Here is a 23,986-nt window from a genome sequence, read left to right as displayed (position 1 = left end):
AAATATTTTACTTTAAAATTTCACTGACACGACAAATAAGTACTGTTTAAAATATGAGAGTTCTGCATACTTTAACATAAAGACTATGACTGCATTTTTAATTTAAGCACTAGAGTTCAAGGAGAACCAAGGGCTAGTCTCCTAACTAGACTTTACAAGGAAGATAAAAATAACACACTTCAGTATAACACAAATCAGAAGTAAGCCTTGCAAGAATGTTACTGTTTTGTCTAAAGTATACTCTCAATATTTCCAAGTCATTCCAAATGTTTTTAACAGTATCTAAACAAAGGACCACATAGGTGATGACCTTATCATATAAACCTGTCTGAACTATCGAAAAGAATAAAAGAGTAGTTATTTTAACCTACAATTGTCCAATACAGAAAGATAGGATATTTTTAAAAAGATTTCAACATAGATACAATCTGTGTTTTGGTTCACTGACAGGCTACTATAAGAGTTATGATTGACAGAAACTCGAGAATTAGCTGCAAAATGTCAATAGTGCCGAGATTGAGAAACCCTGATGTAATATCACTCTATCTGGCTCATCTAGAGCATAATATTCTGCACACATTTTAAAAACAAGATTTCACCATGACTCTGTAAAGATTTCAAGGCTTTTATGATTCATGCCTGACAATAAAAAGATTAGGGAGAGATCTAAATATGCCTAACTTTCTGAAAAGTGAAAAAGAAGAGATATTCCTTTCTTGTAGCTTCATAGTTGGACATGAATAAATTTCACGTTATCATATGAAACTAAATATTTGAATGTGTATTTTCAGCTGACAATTAGTTGCTGTCATAGAAATAGTGTATTAGAAAGAACAAACAGGCAGTTCATAGCTACAATATATAAGCACAATGCCTCACATATAGCAGATACTCAATAAGATGAGTGGTTACCATTTACTTAAGATAGACTAACTTATAAGCAATGTAAGCCACTTGTGAATGTAGAAGAGTTAAATAAAGCATGGGTTCAAATTCTGATTATTCAACTTTTTTCAATGTCAATAGTTATCAAGCTTTTGAACTGTTAAAAAATCTGAGTAGTTGCTCAGTACTATGAAAAAGGTAGACAGTAAGTTCTTTACTTTTCATATTTCCCCTTTTCCTCCAATAATATTTTTCCAACAAAACTTCTCTGCTGTAACACTGTGAAAAGTTGATATATCAAGAATTTGTTCCTCTCATCATTTTCTGATCAAATCTCTCTCTCTCACACACACACACACACACACTCACACACATGAAGCTGGCACTATAGGGGAAACATTTCTACTGATAAGCCTTATACTTCAGTGTTTGTTTTTTATTACAAAGGTGTTTGATTTTGACATTATCAAATGACAGAGGACTTTTCATTTAAAATGTTACCTCTCATTTTACACCTTGGCTGCTTCATGATATTTAAAATAGGCTTTGTGTGTATGTGTGTGTGTTCAAAAAATGTGTGGTGGAAACTCTGTTACAGTAAACAGAGAAATTAAATAGAAAGGAGAAATATTATGAAGCTGAATGACTTCAGTTATTTAAAAAAAAAAAGATGGAAATTTTCTAGCACATTCACCCCAAATTTTTTTAATTTGATCCGAGTATTTCAAAACAAATCCTAGATATCATGTTTGGCTAATCATTTTAAAATAAAATGATTGACCTTTATCAAGGCCACTAGTGACTAATGAAAATAAAATACCTTGTATTTCCCATTAATTTTACTTTGAAGACCTAAGTTTTATTAATGCTTCCTTGGACTGACACAAGCAAATGAAGCATAAAAGTTCTTCCTATGGCTAGATACATTTTTGCTGTTAACAAGAGGAGTCTGCTGTAAACTATAAATATTGATAGGGACTCAAGCAGAAATAAAAGTGTCTTATTATTTTGGACTATCTGCATCCTTATTTTCCTTATTTAAGTATGCCTTAACATTACAATTTTATTAAATAATTAAAATTGAATTAAAAATGATAATCTTAAATTCTATTTCAATGTGCATTTTAATTGATTCAAGCCTACTAGTATAGCATATATTCATAGTAATGATGGGTAGAAGTTAGGCTCCTGTCCTCCTCCTCTAGGCAGTACCTAACATTTTTTTACCTACAGTCTTACTTAGTTATATCCCATAATTAAGTAAATCACACTACACTCACTAAACATAGGATACACCGACTTAAATGATTAAAGAGTTTGTCTAAATAGACAACTCATTAATTTACTAAGTACTTTCCTGCTAAGTTAGTTTTAGTCATTACACAAATGTATAGATCCTTTATATAATCATGGTATTTAGCATGGTTTCCTCATCCCCAATTTACCATGTATTATGGTAACCAGAATCAATCCTATCAGCTAGACTAGGCAATAAATTCTAAAACATATTTTTGGTGCACAGAACTGTGTCTAAAAAATCTCCTATTTCCACTACTCAGTTACTGAGTACTTTTCTGCAAGAACTATTAAAATTATTGAAGTGAGGGAAATATTACTTGTGGAATGGAAATTAAAGAATTTTTGTAAGAAAGTTTTTTGTAAAAAAAAAAAAGCTTTAATAAAAAATATTTTTAAAGGGGCCTCCCCTGGTGGCACAGGCAGTTGAATGCCAGCGCTGTGAAGCTGTCCACAGTCTTTGCAGCACAGGTTCGATCCTGGCTGGCCGCGAGGATCCCACATGGTGTGGCAGACCTCTCCTGCCTCGCTTGCTGCTCCCCTCATTAGTATATTTCGTCAGTCTGTCTGTTCTGTTCCCTGCTCTATCTCTGGTAAATCCTCTCACCCTCCCGCACAAATGGCCTGTACCCCGGTTCTTGTATAAAATAAATAAATAAATCTTTAAAAAAAAAAAAAATATTTTTAAGCCCTATATAATCAAAAATAAGGAACAAGAAATAAATAAGGGTAACAATAAGGGTGGATAACTGATAAGAGTTTATGAGTAGAATTTTTTAAAATTAAGATTTCATATGATCACTTTTCACTTGATGCCTACATTTTTTAATCCTAAACTTGTATATATGAGCCAATTAATACACATAAACAAGTGTTTAATAAACTATAATTTAAAGCCATCTTTATTCCAAATAGCAATAAATAAGCCATAAATAAAATGCCTTTATGTTAACTTTAAAAAGAACAGCAGACTTTATTTCGAATGAATTCTCAGATTTAAACATAAAAGGTGAGGGGGCCTCCCTAGTGGTGCAAGGGGTTAAGACGCAACCTATGAAGCTATCCTCAGCCTCTGCAGCATGAGTTCGATCCCCCGGCCAGCCAGAGAGCAACCTACATGGCGTAGCAGACCTCTCCTGTCTTGCCCACTGCTCCCCTCAGCAGTGTATTTCAGTAGATCTGTCTGTTCTGCTCCCCACTCTGTCTCTGGTGAATCCTCTCATCCTCTACACCTCTGACCTATACTCCAGCTGTTGTGTTCATAAATCAATCAATCAATAAATAAATATAAAAGGTGAGCATGAAGGAGAATCTGTGAGTACCTGTGCTTAAAAGCCCAGAAGTGTATGCCCAAGAAGAAAGATGGAAATAACCTGGTACTGTTAACAACATCAACACCAAGGTTAAAAAGGCAAGATTTACATTAAATAGGCAGCTTCCATGTTTGCTCTGAAAGTTGCTTTAGGAGAATCTAAGCAAAGTTGTTGTTAAGAATAAATGCAACAGCATTTACTTTAGAATGTGTAAGCTTATGGTGTGCAAATTCCTCTAATGAAGAAATGGAATAGGTGTGTATTCATGAGTCTCCTGAGAATTCTGAATTCTTCAAGCAGTTCACAAAGTTCACATAGACCTTTTTTCAAAATGATTGGGATTGACACTTACCTTTGGTGTATAAGAATTCCAGTAAAGATGAGTTAATAGACTCATCTTAACAACGCTCCTAGTGAAATAAAGTAGAAGCAAGCAGAGAGACAAGGGACATTTAGAAAAGAAATAATTTGAAGTCTTTCATGACAGACCTTAATTGGCAAGGGAAGAGATTTGGTACACTAGAGTGGAAGTTAAAAAAATACTTTGTGGAGAAAGTTGAATGAATTAAGAAACATCAAACATTTAAATTTCTTTAGTTGCTTTCACTATAAATTTATGAATTCACTTCAATTTAATGCAAAACTTGAATATAGCAAGTAACATTCCTTGCTAATTCTAATATTATCTGAACCCCTACCTTTAAGAAATATTCTCCTGAGCCAGAACAGATTTTCTTCAACATGAATAAATGTCAACTGGCATACAACAAACCTATCACTAAGATCTTAACTTCCAATAAAGATTTTGCAATGTAGCTCACTTTCTCAGTGTTGCAATAATAAATTCCTGCCTATTTTAAATTATTTTTGGGCCTCCCCGGTGGGTTGGGCACAGTGCTGTGAAGCTGTCCACAGCCTCTGCAGCGCGGGTTTGATTTCCGGCCAGCCAGGGAGATTCCCACGTGGCATGGCAGACCTCTCCTGCTGTGCCCGCGCTCCCCTCAGCAGTGCTTTCGGTCTGTCTGCCTGTTCTGTTCCCCACTCAGTCTCCGGTGAATCCTCTCACCCTCCCGCGCCTCTGGCCTATACCCCAGCTCTTGTATAAATTAAGGAAAAATAAATAAATATTTTTTTTCACTCCCAGGGAGTAGCCTATTCTATATCAGTTCTTAGTTTTTGTGATTGGAAAAAAAAAAAAGTTAAAATAACAATGTCAACTTCTGTCAGATATCTAGCCTTCAATTGTTAAAAAGGCAATTACTTGGATATGGAAAAACCTGAATACACTTATTATTTCTTCAACTTTGAGCTACAAAGCCCTTTATTTAAATCCAACTAACTCATTACACCAAAATAAAAATAATTTAAAATAATAACCTTTGGAAAAAAGAAACAAAGCAAATTTGGGAAGAAGGCCATTCATTGATAAAAGGGGAGGGTTGGGGGAGAAGATTATGAAAGGATCTCAAAAATAAATACATACAAATACATACAAAAATCTTCAGAAATTCTAGTAAAATAAACTCTTCTGGTTCAAAAACCAAAGGACATAGACCCGTTTCTATTTCTACGTATGTAGGAAACCAAAGCATTAATATCTGTTAAGTTGTTCCTCATGTGAAATATGACTAGTAAAAATGAATTTTTATATGTACATTTACCTTCCAATTAAAGGTCTGCTAAAAGGTTTAAATGTTAGAATTTACTTTTCAAATAAAACACCTAGCAATATAAACAAGTGTCACTAAATGTCTAAGAAATATATTTTTAACAAAGACAGTATTGCTTTTTACGAACCAATAAATAGCTATTTTACACCTGAGCAAAACACATAAAACAAGCACAATTTATTAAAATAATGCCAGTTCATATTGCATGAGTCAAAATTAAGAAATATAAATAACTGACAGTCAAAGACTGTCAAAGACTGGCAAAGAGATAAACTTATGACTTCTACAGATTCAATTTCTAATTCTCAATCAGACCCCCTGACTCCACTCCATCTCACTCCCACACCCAAGGTGATTCTTAATGCTGAGTCCCGCTGTGGGTGTATACTGAGAGCACAAGAAATAAAGGCTACAACACTGCTGGAGAGAAAGTTTAATGACCAAGAATGAGACATTGCCACAGCTACTTTACTTTTCTGTATATTTTGTACCAAAAGTGGCACATCTCTTTCCCCTACTTTAACCTGTTACTCCTTTTGTCCTTATGCCAACTACGAGTTTGGCACTTTAGTACTATTCCCACTTCAAAGACTACAAACCTGAGATAAAGCTTCTTGCTCTGATCCAGTTGGTCAATGAAGAGACCAGAGTTTCTTCCCTACATCATCTCTACTTTCCACTTTCTCTCAACCAAGTATGTTTTCATGATTTCAAATTTTCACCTAATTAATCTAGGCAAATTAACAATATTCCTTCCATATCATCTTGTAAAAAAAGATCACTGCTTCTATCAATTTCTAAGTAACATTAGGGAAATGCCAGGGAAATGTCTAAGATAAGAGCAACTTAAATCAACCCTCCAAATTTTGAGATGCCTTAGCATTATTTCAGCTGTAATTTCCAACTTTATCCCTATCATGACACAAACAAAAAATGATAAAATGTGTACAGCCCTCTGCACAAGGCCAGAACTGGCCAGACAGGAGGTTCCAGCACCTCCAAACCCTGCCCAAACACTCTGGGGAAGGAAGGACATGAGGAACACAGCACTCGTCACCAGTGTGCTGCAAACCAAACGGGAAGCTCTCAAAGTTCTCAGACCCCACCATATATTCCCAGTGGGTCAGATAAAAAGACATAGAAATCAAAGAAGTGATAAAAGAGAAATGACAGTGAAAACTTCAAGGTTTCATTCTTACAGACAATGGAGAGTTCTCTTTTCCTGACCTCACTCTGCATGTCTGACCAGTTCCCTAGAGAGGGACAAGTATACACCAATATATAGTTGTAATAAACAAATTATACCCCACTGCTACAAAGTATAATGGTAGGGGCTACCCAAAGAACAGAGTTAACCAAAGAATTGTTTTAATACTTTAAATCTATCACCCCTATTAAAAAAACTCTCAAAAAAAAAATCTATAAAAGCTCTTGCCATACATTAAAAATTACAACTTGCTTTAACAGTCAAGTCTTAAGATATGACACTTTTTCTAGGTATTACTACTTTTAAAAAGGAAACAGAAAATATACCTCTAAAATTATAACACTGTCTTTGGACCAACACAGTACTTAATATCATACATATTCCAGTCCTAACAGCGTTTTTTTGTTTTAATTTTTTTCCTGTCATTTCTTCTCTCCTTTTTTTTCTTCCCAGCTCTACTATATTACTAAAGTATTTTTATATGTTAAATATTCTTGATTTGGGGGGCTAGTGCTTTATTTGGAACAAAAAGCACAGAGTTAACAGTCCATTAAAATGCACAAGACTAAATGTGAATGTTATCTGTTTATTTAGAACTTTTGGTGCTTAAAATTTCAAATAAAAATCATCTGTCCAACTGCTGTAGTTTTTAAAAGTTAAGTCATTTTTCCATTCTCTTCTAGGAAATACTACAGCACAAATTAACATAGTAGCTAGTAGTAAAAACAGAATTACACATAAAACATAATTTAGAAAATATATATACCTTTTTAGGTCAATAAGTAAAACATAATTGTTGGTAACAAAAGCCAACAAGAATGAAATACAGACATTTATATCTTATTATGTTTGCATGCACCATAAAGACAACAAAAAACAGTTAAGTTTTAAAATTTTACTAAACATGAATATAAACATATAAATAGGAAAAGCTCTCCCTGTGTTTTTATTCCCAAATTTTCTTCTATTCTAGGCAATAAAAATATTTTTACTTTTCAAAAGTATATGACAACTATCAGTACAAATGTCTTATTTCTTTAACATGTAGTTTCATTCTATCATATACAGTTTAGGTATTAAGGAGCATTTTAAAAATGGAACTATTTAAGGTCAAAACCTGAGTTGCTTCAGTGTAACCAGAAAGCACTTAAGCTAGCACTGTATCATATCAAATTGCAGCATACATACTGTATTGCCCCGTGCTAGTCTGATATATGCTAGTTGGTACTGCCATGGTAGCGATGTTAGGTGGCGTTCCTTCTTCCTCTGATTTTTCTTCTTCAATCTTGGGAACACCAGGCACATCAGAGGAAAGTTCATTCAGTATTTTTCTAAAATATAATTTAACACAAATAATAAGATAAAGCAAAAGCTATACAGAAAGAATTGGTTTGCCTTTTGGAAAAAACATTACAGTACGAAACCTAATTAACTTACCTATAAGAAGGTCTTCGTGAAAGGATTTCTCTACGTTTATGAGAATCAATTACACCTTCTGATTCTGCAGACTCATCTGTCTCTGCAATTGTTGCTACCTGTAACACAAGAGTTTCTGAAATGCATCATAAAATATATAATCTCCTTTACTCAGAGAACAGTGATTAAGGATCTCTGTGTGCAGGACTAAGCTGGTAGTTGGGGGGGTATACAACAATAGAAAACACTGCACTTACGCTGATGGAGCTTACAAAACCTGGCTAAGGAAAAAAAGTATGGACACAAATAGTAATGTTGTAGAACAAGTATGTGTAGAAGGAATGGTACTGACAAAATAAATACTAAAAAAAATGCAAATGAAAGTGTGTCTGGAAGATCAAGTAAGGCTTCATAGGACCACTTAAGACCTAAGAGCCCAACTCTGAAAGTACTTTCACAAATCCAGCAGGGAGTGAGTAACAGCGGCAGACAAGGTGTCTTGATTTCACTGCATTCTTCACAATATCACAACTGACTTGAGTTAGGTCCAAAGATATTTGGGCCTAGATATTTGATATTAGATACTTGATAGGTCCAAAGAAAAAGAAATATTTTAGCAAGTAAATAAGTCTAGTTAAAGTAAGGATTTATATTACAAAAGTTTGGGGTTTGATGTTGATAAAGTCTTGAAAGTTAGAATAAGCAATTTCTCCTTTTAAAAAATCAGTGTTGGGCCTCCCTGGTAGCTTAGCGGGTTGCGCGCAGTGCTGTGAAGCTGTCTGCAGCCTCTGCAGCACAGGTTCGATTCCCACATGGCGTGGCGGACCTATCCTGTTGTGCCCGCTGCTCCCCTCAGCAGTGTATTTCGGTTGTCTGCCTGTTCTGCTCCTAGCTCTGTCTCTGGTGAATCCTCTCACCCTCCCCAGCTCTTGTATTAAAAAAATAAATAAATCTTTTTTAAAAAAAGATAGTTTTAAGCATGATTTAATTTGTTCAAATATAATACAATTAACATGATTATGAAGGAAAGTCAGAAAACTAAAATAATGAATTCTGTACAACATGACAGCTTTCAATCTGTTCAGTCATTTATGATTCAGGGTCTAGGGTAGTTCTGAGTTTACAAAATTCACTTTACTCTCTATTCAAATTACATGAGAATTTGATCTGGGCAAAATCAAAAGAGCTTATTAAAATATCAACAATATAAGCAGGAATATATAATTCTTAGAGCACACAGATGTGTATATATCGTCACCCAAACATATAACCATGCATCTTTAGTCAAGGATACCCCATATATAAGCACACTCTCCAATAAACAGAACTTATTAGGAAAAATTTATTATGTTCACACAATCATGTATCACCACCCTTTACACTGATCCACTTTGCACTGGGTTTTCAACCATCTCTTACATAATCATAATACCATCTCCCCTTATATCAAGCAAGCTATTTATTTCACCCATTTTAGAAAAATAAAAGCTGAAATTCATAGATAGAGTTTAGGTGACTTGCATATTGTTTAACAGGTAGAAATTCTAAGACAAAATCCACTGGCATCTCTCTCTCTATAAAAATAATTAAATCATTTAACAAAATTTTGCCTACTGGAATGTAAGACATTACTTCCTTCCAACATCAATCAAGTTAAAATTAAGTAGAAATAACTATACCCCAATAAAAGGTGTAATACAAAAAGTAAAGTAGGCTTTTTGTTTTATAATTAGGGTCAAAAACAGAAACTCTTGGAACAAAGGGTTATCACAGAAAAAAAGAAAACAAAGGACAATGCAGAGGATTATTTATGCTTTTGAGAGACACAGGAAAAGATATTTGTGCTGTAAAGATAATCAAGCTTTTGATGCATATGGATTTATAACTCCAAATATATGTTGCAACCATATTCTTATTCTGCAATAATCTGTACTCAAATAAGAATAAATATGTGCATCTACGTTTTCCTCAGATATTTTTTCAATTAGGGTCAAGTAATTTCAATGAAGATAATAAAATGACTTTAAAAAGGAACAGAAATTAACTTAGTAAACAGAAAAGCATGTTTTAAAAATACATATTTTTTACTTCTATTAACACAAAAAAATGTTCATAAGGATTTATGATGAATCTTGATAATAATACAACAATAAATTTCTTCTCACAATCACAATCACAATAATAGGTTTACAAAAACTAAGGTTTAATCTTAGAGGGGTACTTGATGTATAAACATAACACCAAGGTGACCATAATGGCCTATTATTTTCTATGAATTACACATATTGAATTAAACTTAAATTTTCACCTTCTTATTAATGTGAGTATTCATAAAAATAGCATCAGGACTACCACCTTAATATCATTGTATTTATCAGGTATCTCCAAAAAATATAACTTTGCTAAATAAATCTGAATTTCAGCAAAGAGCGACAACCCAAGGATAGATTATGCATCTGACAATTATTTATTCATCAAATTAACAGCTAACAACAAAACTGCAACTCTCAAGTTAAATATATGTATCTAATAGGGCACAATACACTTCCATACATAAAAAGGAAATTCCTCCAAATGTCTAATAAAAATATTTGATCATAAAAGTTATCAAAGATGATAAAAAGTTATCAAAGATGATAAATGAATTAAGTTAAAAAAAAAAAGCTCAAGAAAATTAAGACACATCATCCAGGAAGAAAGCTGCTAACCTGAACAGTTTGTATTTGTGGTGACTGAATAACTGATGGCTGTGGTGTTTGAATTACTCCCTGGACATGGACAGTTTGGCCCGAAGGTAGCTGTACTAGGGTTACAGCTGGGGAGCCTCTTCCGGTGCCTGATCCACCTACAGAAACCTGCAAAAATGATCATCATTGAGAATTAAGGCTAGGCTTTTTTTTTTTTTTTAAAGAAATACGATTCACTGTTGTAACTGGACTATTTTTCCTTTCTGGTTCCTGTTTCTAAGATATAACAAGCAGACTGGGATACTTACCATTAGGAGGTAGCTACTGTCCTGGAATAGTCATTCTCTGATGTGATAGATATTAAAGAACCCATGCTCCTCACTTTCAGTTCCCATGCTTCGGTGATTAAGAATGTTCCCAGCACAAAGTTCTAAAGCAGTTAAACGACCTCACTGCGACCTCATGACTACTAACAGTGAACCTTTTTTAGGCCAGAGTACATACTACCCTTTCCAATTTCTTAAATTGAAGAAAGGATTAAAATATGGTGAATAATTTTTAGTAAGTTCAGTATATGAAATTCGAGTATCACAAAGATACAAGCTAATGCCTTGCCTCTATGATGATGAAAATCACAGTTTATACCCTCACAATCACAAAAAAGGCACAAGCCAAAGAAATTCCAGGACCCCTCATGCCTCTAGTGTCTCTGACTCAGAGAAAGCTCAGAGCTGGCATGGTCCCCTCACAATTCTCTCCCATCGCTTGAGCGTTCACAGAGTCAGAGGCACCACTTAGCTTGCAGAGCAAAAAAACACAGCCAGCTCTCAGGTACTTTTATTTCGACAGAGAGCCCTATTAGCAAAACATAATACCACTGCTATTTTGGACTCAAAAGTTGACATTTTCTAATTAGTAAAGAACTCACTCCCATAGATGAGTGTAGTAATCCTAGAAACTTTGCCTCATTTTACTTAAGTTTCACTACTCAAAACAGTCTAAGACTTTGAAAAGGAAATAAGCCACCAGTTTCAATCAGTAAGTGGTAGTAGAGCCACAGGTTCTAAAACAAGGAAGCCTCTGCATGGGACCTAACTACATATATTAATACTTTAATTATTAAAAATTGGTTTTATAGCAAATATTTATAAGATATAATTAAACATCACTCCCTTGGAAGGGATACTTCTTTAGCAATGTAAAAATAAAAAGTCTTTTATCTATGGAAAAGAGCTTACATGCTAAGCATTGTATTAGGTATACTAGGGGAGAAAGAATTAATCAAGCACCTAAGAAACAATAATGTAATAAACAGTACAGAATTAACTACTGCATTGTATGGACCATGAAAGTCATAAAGAGTTACAGGATAAAAATATCAGTATGGTTCCTGAATAGTAAATGGAGACTATATTTGAAGCCACAGCTTGAGTTGGGCCTTGACATGAGACAGAAAAGTGAGAAACTAGGGCAGAAATACACAATATACAGTCTACCAGGTAAATTCAAACTATCTACTCCTACAGTACTATTGTCTACCTTAGATTTTAGGGCTGGAAAAAAAAAAAGGTTATCCCATAATGAAACCAGTAGATTTAATGACTAGCAGCTAAACAAAAAAAAACCTGGGGGTTTATTTATGTTTAATTAAAGTTTCTCATATGAAAGACAATTCTTAAGTTATAAAAATACATCCATTCTGTATAGACGAATCACCAAAAAGTATTCCTTTCATAACAACTCTCAAGCTTTTTAGTTTCAGGAAGCTTTTACACTCTTAAAACTTAATGATGACCTCAAGAAATTGTTGTTGAGGTGATATATTTCCAGTAGGGTGCTATAAATAATGAACAATTAGCTTTTGGGAAGGGATGACATTGATTTATAACTTTTGCTGTCTTCCGCAATGTAAATACTTGCACATTGGAAGATTACAAACTACCAATGGATGACACTGAACATAAAGTTCAGATGCAACAATGGGGATCTTACAAGCCAGTTTTTCTAGCACATCAATATACATATTGATATTTACCATATCTGAGAAATTTTAAGTTATAGGAGCTAAAATTATTTTATTTAAAAATAACAATACCATTATACACTAATATCAATATACATTTTATGAAAAATAACTATATTTTCCCAAACAAAAGGGTAAATGTTTTACATTTTTTACTGAAAACAGTTGGATTCTCATACCTATTTCAGCACTGAATCTGTTGCAATGTTATTTGAGCTGTATGTGAAGAGAATCTGGACCTCACAGAGATGCATGATTGGAAAAAGAAATTTTTTTAACAGTTTAAGAAAAATGTGGATATTCTTTGATGCCACACCAGAATTCAACTTGCTTCTTAAAGGTTAGTTTGTAATACAGAATCTGAAACCATATCAGTTATAGTAAAATCTACTGATCTTATGCTTTGGATAGATCTTAACCCAGATATGATTTTGTAACATCATGATGTAGTTATTTGGAAAATACTGCCCTACTAAGTAGATCCCCCAAATGCTGACACATTTCACAATGCCATACTCACTTAAATCAGCATCAATCCTATCAGAACTCTATAAATACTGAGAAATTATCAAGCTCAAAAAGGTAGATATAGGTTTTCCAAAATTCACAATTTCTCCTTAAAAGCTCGAATTTCATAATTAGCAACAAACACTGTTAAACTGCTTTCCTATAAGTGGCAAGCTCATTTCATTTGCTTTTGAAAAAATGTTTTCCAAATACTTTTTTGACTATTATTTGGTTTTTAATCATTCTATTGAGAAAAATGGTGTCCAGTGAAAGAAAATCCAGCTAGTTCATCCTACCATTCAACCACTCAAATGCTTTTCTTAAGTCTTTGGTATGGAGCAGAAATGTTTTCAGGGAACATCTCAATATCATAACCTAGAATATTAAAACAACATATACTCAAGGATGAAGATTTAATACAACTGGCAATATTGATTTAATCTTAAGGTGAAACTGACCATTTTTTTTAACTGCAAGTGAATGGCAGTGAAGAATCTAACAGATACCAGTGCAGTTTGGTTCCACTGTCTTGACTGATGCTAAGGTACCAAGTTTTAGCCTTCAGTGTTTTGGCACCATTAATGCAAATCCCAATGGAAAGGAAAAAGGAAAAGACATTTTAGCATTACTCTGAAAGTAGTCTTGCCCTTCCAAACCTCCCCAGAAGGTCTCCAGGATATTCCACAGCATTACTCTGAAAACTGCTGCTATACACTAATGTAGCTGTAAGGCCCTGGCTCACAGTTTAAAGAGCAGATTGTTGAGGCAAGACGTGATTTCAGCTTCATAATCTTAACACAGTCAAAACTGTGTCCAATAAACCGAGTAGAGTTCATATGTCAGAAATTAAGCAAATATAAAATATACCCAAGAGAACTACAAGTATTCTTACAGACTAGACCTGCAGATTGAGATGGTAGTTAGTACCCATATTCACTTCTGTGGGTGAAATATTCCAGTTTCAATGAAATCAGATATTTTAAAGAACCACTGAACAGCACAAGAAAGACTGGGGTTTTGATAAGTATAAATCATGCTTTAAGATACTTATATTATCTTTCATATAATTTTCAGGATTTTAAATTATCAAACAATGGCTCTATCAATATGGATTAGTGTCAAGTATACCTGCCACAGAAAAGGAACGGTACCCACTAATACAAACTATACCTCTTGTATTCTCAAGAGGAATTTTATATATATATGTAAAAGCTCATGAGACAACTTTTTCATTAAAATGCTGAAATAAAAGACTGAGAACTAGTATAAATGACACTCTCTAGTGCTAGAAGTGATGTACTAGTTGGGAGAAGAGAAAACAAAAACAACCTCTTAGATGTAGAGATCTGCCAGACAATCTATATTCTCACTGGTTTTGCCAAAACTGGTGGTTAGCATTTAGTCTGTAACTGTATTGATGAGTTATGTGTCTCTACTTACAGCATCTTAGCATTATTACTAATTTAGCATATTAACCACATGAGCTGCAACTGAATACACAGTACCCTTAAGGTAAGGTAAAGTGGACAGTTGGGCTAGAAGGAACAAAGGCAGTGATTCAAGAACAAGCATGATAGTCCCAAAGCCAAAAAAATGTATAAAGAAGCACCATACACACACACACACACACACACACACACAAGGTGGGAGATTATTTTAGGCCAGTTAGGTTGAAAGTGATGTGGGACAACAGTAGAATAACCCAGTGCAAATGTTTAAAAGGCAAAATTAGGGACTGTTTCTTGGGTTAGAGCTCAGACAGAAAATAAAGATATGAGAAGTACTAATGAAGAGTCATTTATAAAGAATATTATATTAGTTTATTTATAATGTACAACTAGAATTCTAAAGAAATTCTGAAGACAGGAATTCTTTCCTAAAGGAAATTATTGTTACAGACACAAAATTTAGTCCACTTGAACTAAAATATGCATAAGCATGGGTAGAAATAGAGAAAGCTTTCTTATAAACATCAAATATTCATCCCACGACTTTTTAATAAGCAAAAATCACACAGAAATAATTCATACTATTCATATGATTTATAAATTCATAAGTTCATATGATTTAACTCATTCTTTTATTCATCACCAAATATTTATTGGGAGCTTGCCCTGTGAACCAGTTTAGAGTAGGGATGTAGCAGTGAACAAGAAAAGTCTCTACTAGATCACAAAAAGACTGGAAACAGATGAAGAAACAAAAGCATGCTTACGGTGGTGATAAAATTATTAAGATAATAAAGTAGGGTAAGGGGTGAGAGAAGGAGAAAGTGGGAGGAGGAAGAATGTGGAAAGAGGCTATTTAAGATACAGGAGCTGAAGACAAAACCAAATCAAAACAAACCCTAGAAATCTAAATATAGAATTGAGGCTACCAAAAGGAGAGGGAAATATGGGAGGGGTGGGGAGCAAAGTATGGAGAAGATCCAAAGGATTATGGTAGAAGACTGTGGGTGACTTGCTGGTGGGTGTAGTGTGGTAACATACATCTGAAGAGTTGTGACCCTCTACCTCTGAATCATAGTGTTGTATACCAACATTACCTCAATAAAAAAAATATTTAAAAAAAGATATTTGCTGAGGAAAGTTTCTCAGAGGAACATTTGCACAATATGCCCAAATAAAGAAAGGGAAAAAGCCATAGGAAGATGTACACTCATGACATTCCTACATTCAACTAGGCAACTGTTAAAAAAAAATTAAAAACATAAAAAGGACTTATTGTATAGTCCATGATTTTTATACTTCTATTTATTAGGCTCTAAAAGTGTGTAGAATTAACTCAATGTATATATAATTTACCTTTTTTTCCAGATCTCCTGAAGAATAATCCTCTTCTATAGGATGCCTGAAACATAGATTATGCTGATGCCACCACATCCACTGAAAACCCCACTATAGACAGTAGTTAATGAGAAGAAATAAGTTAAGATGATGCAATTGACAGCCTTACTTGGCTTTGCAATTAAAAAAAATCCTAGTAATGACACTTATAAGTGGGAAAACCTCACAATGTTGTAACACGGCATTTGATTAGCACCTAGTAAACTAGCTCCAATCTGTAGCTAGGTTCCCTCATGATGGGGTCTATGATGTCACAGTAGAGCTGCAGATGTCACAGAGCTACCAGGCCTGTATACAAGAGAGTTAATAAAGGATGAAAAACATATGAATTCACAATACAGCAGATTGTGCTTCAACTCTGCTGCCTGAGGAATCAAAAATCTATATTTCTACCTTAATTTCAAGAATTACAATGAAAACCCACTAACAATCTAAGCAAAGTTGTAAAATTGTCTTGATTTCTGCATATTAAGCTAGGACTCTAAAGAGTCAGTTTCTTTTAAGGAGGGAAAAAATAGTACTTAAAGTATGTTTCAGATACTTTAAACTTGAAAACAGAAAAATAATATCACAAATATAAATACTTGAATAAACACATAAAATATTTCACTTAATTTTTTAAGCTTATATTTAATTGTGCTAAGTTAATACAACACAAAATGTAGAGCTAATCTCATTTAGGTATCTTTAGTGTCTTACACTGAGTTCTTTTTTCAAACAGTAAGGCTAATGGCAGAATTAATGAAGTTAAATTTTACTTGACATCATCTTGATAATATTAGTTGAAAATATTTATTAATAAGTTACCCATGTAAGAGTAATAATTTTATATTTACTATACTATAATTCTAAAGAGAGCCACATGAGGATATGTTTGCTTCAAATCATTTTTTTGTGTGTATACAGGATAAACAAATACTATCTGAAATCTATAAATAAAAAGAGTAAAGGAGATCACTGATTTTGATATTGTAAATATAAATGGTCTATTATGGCTCCTCAATAAATTCACTTTTTGAAAGCAAAGCAAGTATCAGAATTGAATCATCCTTAAATTATATAGTCAGTTTTGATAATACTTCTAATAAGCAATGATGACCATTTAGGGCAAATTAAAATTTAACACTAATCTTTTATTCTATTAAAAACAATGCTCTAGCTATTCTTATCTCTTAATCTAGTTAGTCCTTATAGTATCTTGAATTTTCTATTAATAGTAGAACATCATTTTATATTCTAACCAATATGAGATGTTTCATTTATGATATTTTAAAACACTATGAAAACAAACGTGATCTTTATAGAAGTCAAAATTCTCTAGCTACAGAGCTTTTAAAAAGTCAATTTTATATTTGGTTTCATTAAGACTGACACTAAAATTGATCCTAATTTACAAGCCAAATGTATTTCAAAATAATAAATGCACATACTGAAGTAATTTTCAGTGAGATCCTAAGAAAAAAATGACATTTACCCAGTAGATATTTTAATTTTTTTAAAAAAAGATTTATTTATCTATGCATACAAGAATGGGGGTACAAGCCAGAGATGCGGGGCATGAGACGATTCACCAGAGACTGAGTGGGGAACAGAACAGGCAGACTGACAGAAATACACTGCTGAGGGGAGCAGCGGGCAAGACAGAAGAGGTCTGCTGCACCCTGTGGGTTGCTCCCTGGATGGGGATCGAACTCATGCTGCAGTGGCTGCGGTTAGCTTCATAGGTTGTGTCTTAACCCCTTAACCCTTTGTGCCACCAGGGAGGCCCTACTCAGTAGATACTTTAAAAGGGCAAACAGTGGGTAATTAAAACTGTTCTGAAAAATAACAGACATCACTTCTAATATTGATATTGTCAAAAGACAGAAGCCACAGAACGAATGCCTAAGACCACTTATCTAAAAATCTCATGTTAATTTTTATTTCTGACTGAAATTAACTCTTTATAGGAGCATATATGAAGCAAACCGCAGGTCTCTTAAATTACTCCATACTATTATCTTCTACCAATCACTTGGAATATGTCCTAAAGAGCAATGACTTGGCAAAAATAACCTTAAGAAATAGTAATAATAACCAAAATGTGATATACTATCTACAAAGGAATATTATTCAGCCTTTAAAGGGTAGGAAATTCTAGCACATGCAACAACATGGACGAATCTTGAGGACACAATGCTAAGTGAAATCAACCAGTCACACACCAAAAAAAATCAACAACAAATATTGATGATTTGATCTATATGAAATATTTAAAAGTAGTGAAATTCATAAAAATAGAAGGTAGAATGGTGGGTGGTTTATCAAGAAATGAGGAGGGAGGGTGAGGAAAGGTTACTGTTGTTTAACTGGTATAGAGGTTTAGATTTGCAAGACAAAAAATCCAGGAGATTTATTTTACAAAGTGAATATAAACTTAGTACCTCTGAACTTTACACCTAAAAATTAAGATGGCAAAGTTAAGCATTTTACTATAATAAAAAAAAAACAAACCAGTAATAACTATGGCCCCCAATTTGTTATATAAAATAAAATAACCAACAGACTTCTTGCCAGGAAAGTACTAAATAGATTAATTTTACCAAAAGCAATGATGCTGGTCTCTTCATTATCTTATCAGAATTAATTCTGAAGTCCTAGATGTTCTTGTACGCTTAGCCTCAGAATTACAGCTCTACACACAAAATGGCTATTGATGCTAGAAATTATTATTTTTTTAAGATTTATTTATTTATGCATACAGGAGCTGGGGTACAGGCCAAAGATGCAGGCGGGTGAGAGGATTCACCAGAGACAGATTAGGGAACAGAACAGGCAGATGGACCAAAATACACTGCTGAGGGGAGCAGCGGGCGTGGCAGAAGAGGTCTGCGCCATGTGAGTAGCTCCCTGGCCAGCCGGGAATGGAACCCAGGAATCAAACCTGCGCTGCAGAGGCTGAGGACAGCTTCACAGAGCTGCTCTCAACCAGCTGCACCACCAGGGAGGCCCTAAATTTGCATTTTCTTCACACACTCAAGGTCAGAAGCTGAACTGGGATCTAAATATGAAATGATCTGATCTGCCATTGAACAATGAAAGAGTACCAGTATATACAATTACTACATAGTATCACATATATATATATATGTCCATATATGTAGTTTTATACAGTAAATTTAGGCAGCATATATTTATTACTATTTTACAACTATGGCTTTTCTACCAATTTCACTCTCTGAAATTGTCTGGTTCCACACTGGATACCTATGTACTACAGGTAGGGGTTGGGTGCTTAATGAAATATAAAACCAGACTGCCTAGATTCTAACCTTAGCTCTACCTTTACTGTGTGACCTAGAACAAGTGATTCTGCCTCTCTTTGACTTATTTTCTTCAATTACTAATGAGAATGAAAACTGTACCTTTCTAAAGGGTTGTGAGGACTAAGCCAATGTACATGATGTACTTACGAACAATTCTTGATATAGACTGAGTTAAGTAGTCAATAAATGCTTTCTTTTGTTATATTCTGTTCAAGAATGTAGAGCTTTAATAATTTATATCTACTGGGAAGATTAAAATTTTTTTTAAATATCACAGTTGAGGTGGGTAAAGAAGAAAGAACAAGGATTTACATATAAGTAGAAGTCAAAATCTGAATTAGTGATAAACAAGGCCTAATCAAATTGAATGCTTAAGTTTTTTTTTAGTTTCATCCCAAAGGTCAGAGTTCATTCATAAATAGGAAAATCTACAAATTTTGTTCCAGAAAAAAACATTACAATGAAATTTGGCCTTGCCATACATTAAAAACAAAATAATAAGTTATATTTTAGATTTTCAGAGCCAAATGATATGAAGAAATTTTTCAAGTTTTAAAAGAAATCCAAAGTACCAAAAATTTAGGAACATAAAGCATACCATTTTATTTATTTATTTTTAAGATTTATTTATTTATACAAGAACTGGGGTACAGTCAAGAAGCATGGGAGAGGGCCTCCCCGGTGGCGCAGAGGTAGAGCGCTGGGTTGCGAAGCAGCCCGCGGCCTCTGCGATGCCGGTTTGATCCCCGGCTGCTCCCTGGCCACCAGAGGAGGGTCCCACATGGCGCGCAGACCTCTCCTGCCTCCCGCTGCTCCCCTCAGCAGTGTCTTTGGTCTGTCTACCTGCTCTGCTCCCTGCTCTGGCTCTGGTGAATTCTCTCACCCTCCCGTGCTCTGACTGTACCCAGTGCATGTATAAACAAAAACAAACAAATAAATAAAAACATGCCTCTGAAAAAAAAAAGTTTAAAAAAAAAAAAAAAGAAGCATGGGAGAGTGAGAGAATTCACCAGAGACAGAGCGGGGAGCAAAACAGGCAGACGGACCAAAGACACTGCTGAGAGGAGCAGTGGGCGAGACAGGAGAGGTCTGCTGCACCATGTGGGTTTCTCCCTGGCGGGCCAGGAATCGAACCCGCGCTGCAGGGCCTGCGGGCAGCTTCACAGGGCAGCGCTCAACCCACTGCACCACCGGGGAGGCCCAAGCATACCATTTTTAGTAAGTTCACAGCATCGTATCAGAACTTTGCTTTTAAAGCAACTATAAATTATACCCAGGAATAAGAAAATTTGTTACTTTAGTATGGACTCCTAATGTATTGATAACACATTTTTACACCAACATAAATCACTTCATCTTCAAGCCTAATTGCTACCATTTTAACCATTTAAAACAGAATACTATAATGATAAAAACAAATTTATTACAAATTAACTATGTGTTAAGCACTGTGCTTGACACAAAAGCCATCTCATTTAACTTACGAAATTAATATTTTCATTCTTTCAATAAAGAAATAAAGATCATCTCAATACTTTAGACTGTATAAAATTTAAGAAAATAATTTTGTCTTCAAAGTTAAAGACTATGTCATACCACTAATTTTTAGTAAACAAACTAAATTTAATCCACACTGGGCATATCTGAATAATTGTGGGTGCTTTTTCCTAATACCAAGGATATAAGCCTTGAGTAGGTAAAAGTTCTTAAGACTCTGGGAGAGCTGCTTACACTAACAATATCTATCATGGTATATTAATATGTCTGATATAAAATATATACCCATAATTTTTAAAGGTATTTATTATCTTTCAGAATAGAGTTCTATATAGTACAGAGCACACTTGTTTAAAGGCAAATGCTTTTCCTGAACTATTTCAGTTTGTATTACCTTCATTTGATATTGTCTCTACTCAATACATTCAATACCACAATCAGGCTTTTCTCTCCAAATCTTTTTGGAGAACCACTAGAATTTTATCTCTGACAGGGCTCAGAAAATTCACATTTTTGGAGAGCATATTAAGATGCTGTCATTACCATTATTCATTGAAGTGAAAACTTCCCAAAGTGTCTGTGTTTTCCAAATGTAATTCCTTTAATAGTTTGGGATTTACAAAGGTTGTAGTAACAAAAATTAAAATGAGACAAAATACATATATGACAAACCTACAGCTAACATCATTCTCAGTAAATGAAACCACTGAACAAAATAAGGGTGCCCTCTCTTTCACTATCATTTAATACAGTATTGGAAAGGATTAGGCAAGGGGAAAAAAAGGTATCCACATTGAAAAGGAAAATGTAAAACTTGTCACAATAGGTAGATTACATGACATTATAATATATATATATATATATATATAGAAGACCCTACAAATGCCACCAAAAAACTGCTGAAATAATAAACACAGTAAAGTTCCAATCTACACAATCAAAATTAAAAAAATGTTGCATTTCTATACATAAACAATGAATAGTAGGAAAAGAGACTGTGAAAACAATACCATTTGCAATCACATCAAAAAGAAAAAAATACCTGGGAATAAATCTAACCAAAGAAGTGAAAGAAAAAGCTTTATTTTATTTTAATAGAGGCATGTTTTATTTATTTATTTATTTGTTTTGTTTTTGTTTGTTTATACATGCACTGGGTACAGTCAGAAGCGCGGGGAGGGTGAGAGAATTCACCAGAGCCAGAGCGGGGAGCAGAGCAGGCAGAAGGACCGAAGTACACTGCTGAGGGGAGCAGTGGGCGGCAGGAGAGGTCTGCGCGCCATGTGGGACCATCCTCCGGTGGCCGAGGAGCAGCCGGGGATCTAACCGGTGCCGCAGAGGCCGCGAGCAGCTTCGCAACCCAGCGCTCAACCGCTGCGCCACCAGGGAGGCCCGAAAGAAAAAGCTTTAAACTGAAAATTATAAGACACAGATAAAAGAAACAGAAATACTTTATGTGTTCATGGACTAAAAGAGTTAATATTCTCAAAATAGCCATTTTACCCTAAGTAATATATAGATTCACTGCAATCCCTACAAGATCGCAAAGGCATACTTCACAGAAATAGAACAGAAAAAAATTCTAAAAATTTATGGAACCACAAGAGACCTTGAAATCCTGGGAAAAAGAAAAGTAATGAAAGTATCATGTGCCCTGAATTCAAACTATATCACAAAGCTACAATACTGAAAATAGTATGGTTTTGGGAAAAAACCCACAAAAAATCAATGTTAAATGAAAAGGCAGCCTACTGAATGAGGGGAGAGATTTGCAAACCACACATCAGACAAGGAGTCAAGATCCTAAATATATAAACAACTCATACAACTCAACAAAAAAACAACATACAATTCAATTGAAAAAAAAGACAGTAGAAATAAATAGGCATGTCACCAAAGAAGATACAGATGGCCAACAGACAACAAAAGATGTTCTGTATTATTCATCAATGTAAATCAAAACCAGAATGAGATTTCACCTCACACCAGGTAAAATGGCTATTATCAAAATTAATAAATAAAGAGCACTGGAGAGGATGTAGAGAAAAAGAAATTCTTGTGTACTATTAATGGAAATGTAAATTGGCACATCCTCTATGGAAAACAGTATGGAGGTTCCTTTAAAAATTAAAAGTAGAACTACCATATGATTCAGAAATCTCACTTCTTGGTATTTACTCAAAGACTGAAAACATTAATTCAAAAATAAACATGTAACTCAATGTTGACTATAGCACTATTCACAATAGCTAAGACATGTAAACAACCCAAATGCCCAAATGGACGAAAGGATAAGAAGATGTGGTATTACACACAATGTAATACTACTCAGAGAAAAAAACAAAACAAAAACACTAAATCTTGCCATTTGTGACAACATGGATGAACCTTGAGGAGATTTTGCTAAGTGAAATAAACTAGAAGGAAAAAGACAAATCCCAGCTAATTTTACTCATCCATGGACTATAAAGGAATAAAAGGGAAATAAACAAAACTGAAACTAAAACAAACCCTTAAAATCCAACCAAAGAATGGTGTTTATCAATGGGGAGAGGGACTGATTTCCCTGGTGGTGGATTAGGACTGGACATTTGATGGTGGGCATGGTGTGATACATACAGTTGCAAAGGCATGAAATTATAAACCTGAAACTTATATACTGCTGTAATGCTACCTCAATTTAAAAAAAAAAAGAGGCCAATAATCTCTGGATCTCATTCAAATAAAAGATGTAAGAAACTGTTTCCATTTTTAAAAATTTCAACATCTATTTAGGAGTGGAGGGGAAAGGAAATGAGGAGAGTAGAAAACGGGGGAGGAGAGGTGCTGAGGACAGGAGAGCACAATGGAATATGGTGGAATACTCAGGTGCTCTGGTGTTGGGAAAACTATGGTGTCCATACCTGCAGGGATAAATCCTGTATTATAAAAAAAATAAATAAGGATGTTAAAAAAAATTTCAATGTCTAATGTTTTTGCAATTTTCTTGAGGTAAAAGACATACCATAAAACTTACCATCTAACCATTTTTAAGTATACAATAGTAAGTATATTCAATTTTTGTGAAAGAGATCTCCAGAACATCTTCATCTTGCTAAGCTAATCTAAAACTCTATACCCCTTAGACAACCTCTCCCCATTTTGTCCCCACACAGCCAATTCTTTCACTAAAAAAAAAGTCATAAAGAATGGTGCAAAATAAATAAACAGGATCATCAATGAAAGAGGAGAAATCACAACGGACACAGCAGAAATCAAAAGAATAATCAGTAACTACTATGAACAGTTATATGGAAACAAGTTTAACAATCTAGAGGAGATGGACAAATTCCTA

At 34.2% G+C, this 23,986-nt stretch overlaps 1 protein-coding gene across 18 annotated transcripts in view; it reads right to left on the bottom strand.

Annotated features, from left to right (window-relative positions):
• CREM (cAMP responsive element modulator) overlaps nt 1-23,986 on the bottom strand; it is a gene marked incomplete at both ends in the record, with an annotated part of 62,147 nt that overhangs the window by 22,444 nt on the left and 15,717 nt on the right. For 8 of the 18 annotated variants that reach the window (XM_084254257.1, XM_084254260.1, XM_084254246.1 and 5 more), the window contains 2 exons: nt 7,560-7,702; nt 7,809-7,906. In XM_084254257.1, the coding sequence (XP_084110383.1) occupies nt 7,560-7,702; nt 7,809-7,906 (241 nt within the window). Of the gene's footprint in view, nt 1-7,559; nt 7,703-7,808; nt 7,907-10,495; nt 10,643-15,808; nt 15,887-23,986 lie in introns of those variants that run through there. The other 10 variants (XM_084254251.1, XM_084254256.1, XM_084254242.1 and 7 more) reach the window with 2 other exon arrangements.

This window comes from Talpa europaea, assembly GCF_964194135.1.
Source record: "Talpa europaea genome assembly, chromosome: 14".
In the NCBI taxonomy this organism is placed as follows: domain Eukaryota; kingdom Metazoa; phylum Chordata; class Mammalia; order Eulipotyphla; family Talpidae; genus Talpa; species Talpa europaea.
The sequence above is the reverse complement of the archived record's forward strand: the minus strand, read 5'-3'. Positions and strand labels throughout refer to the sequence as shown.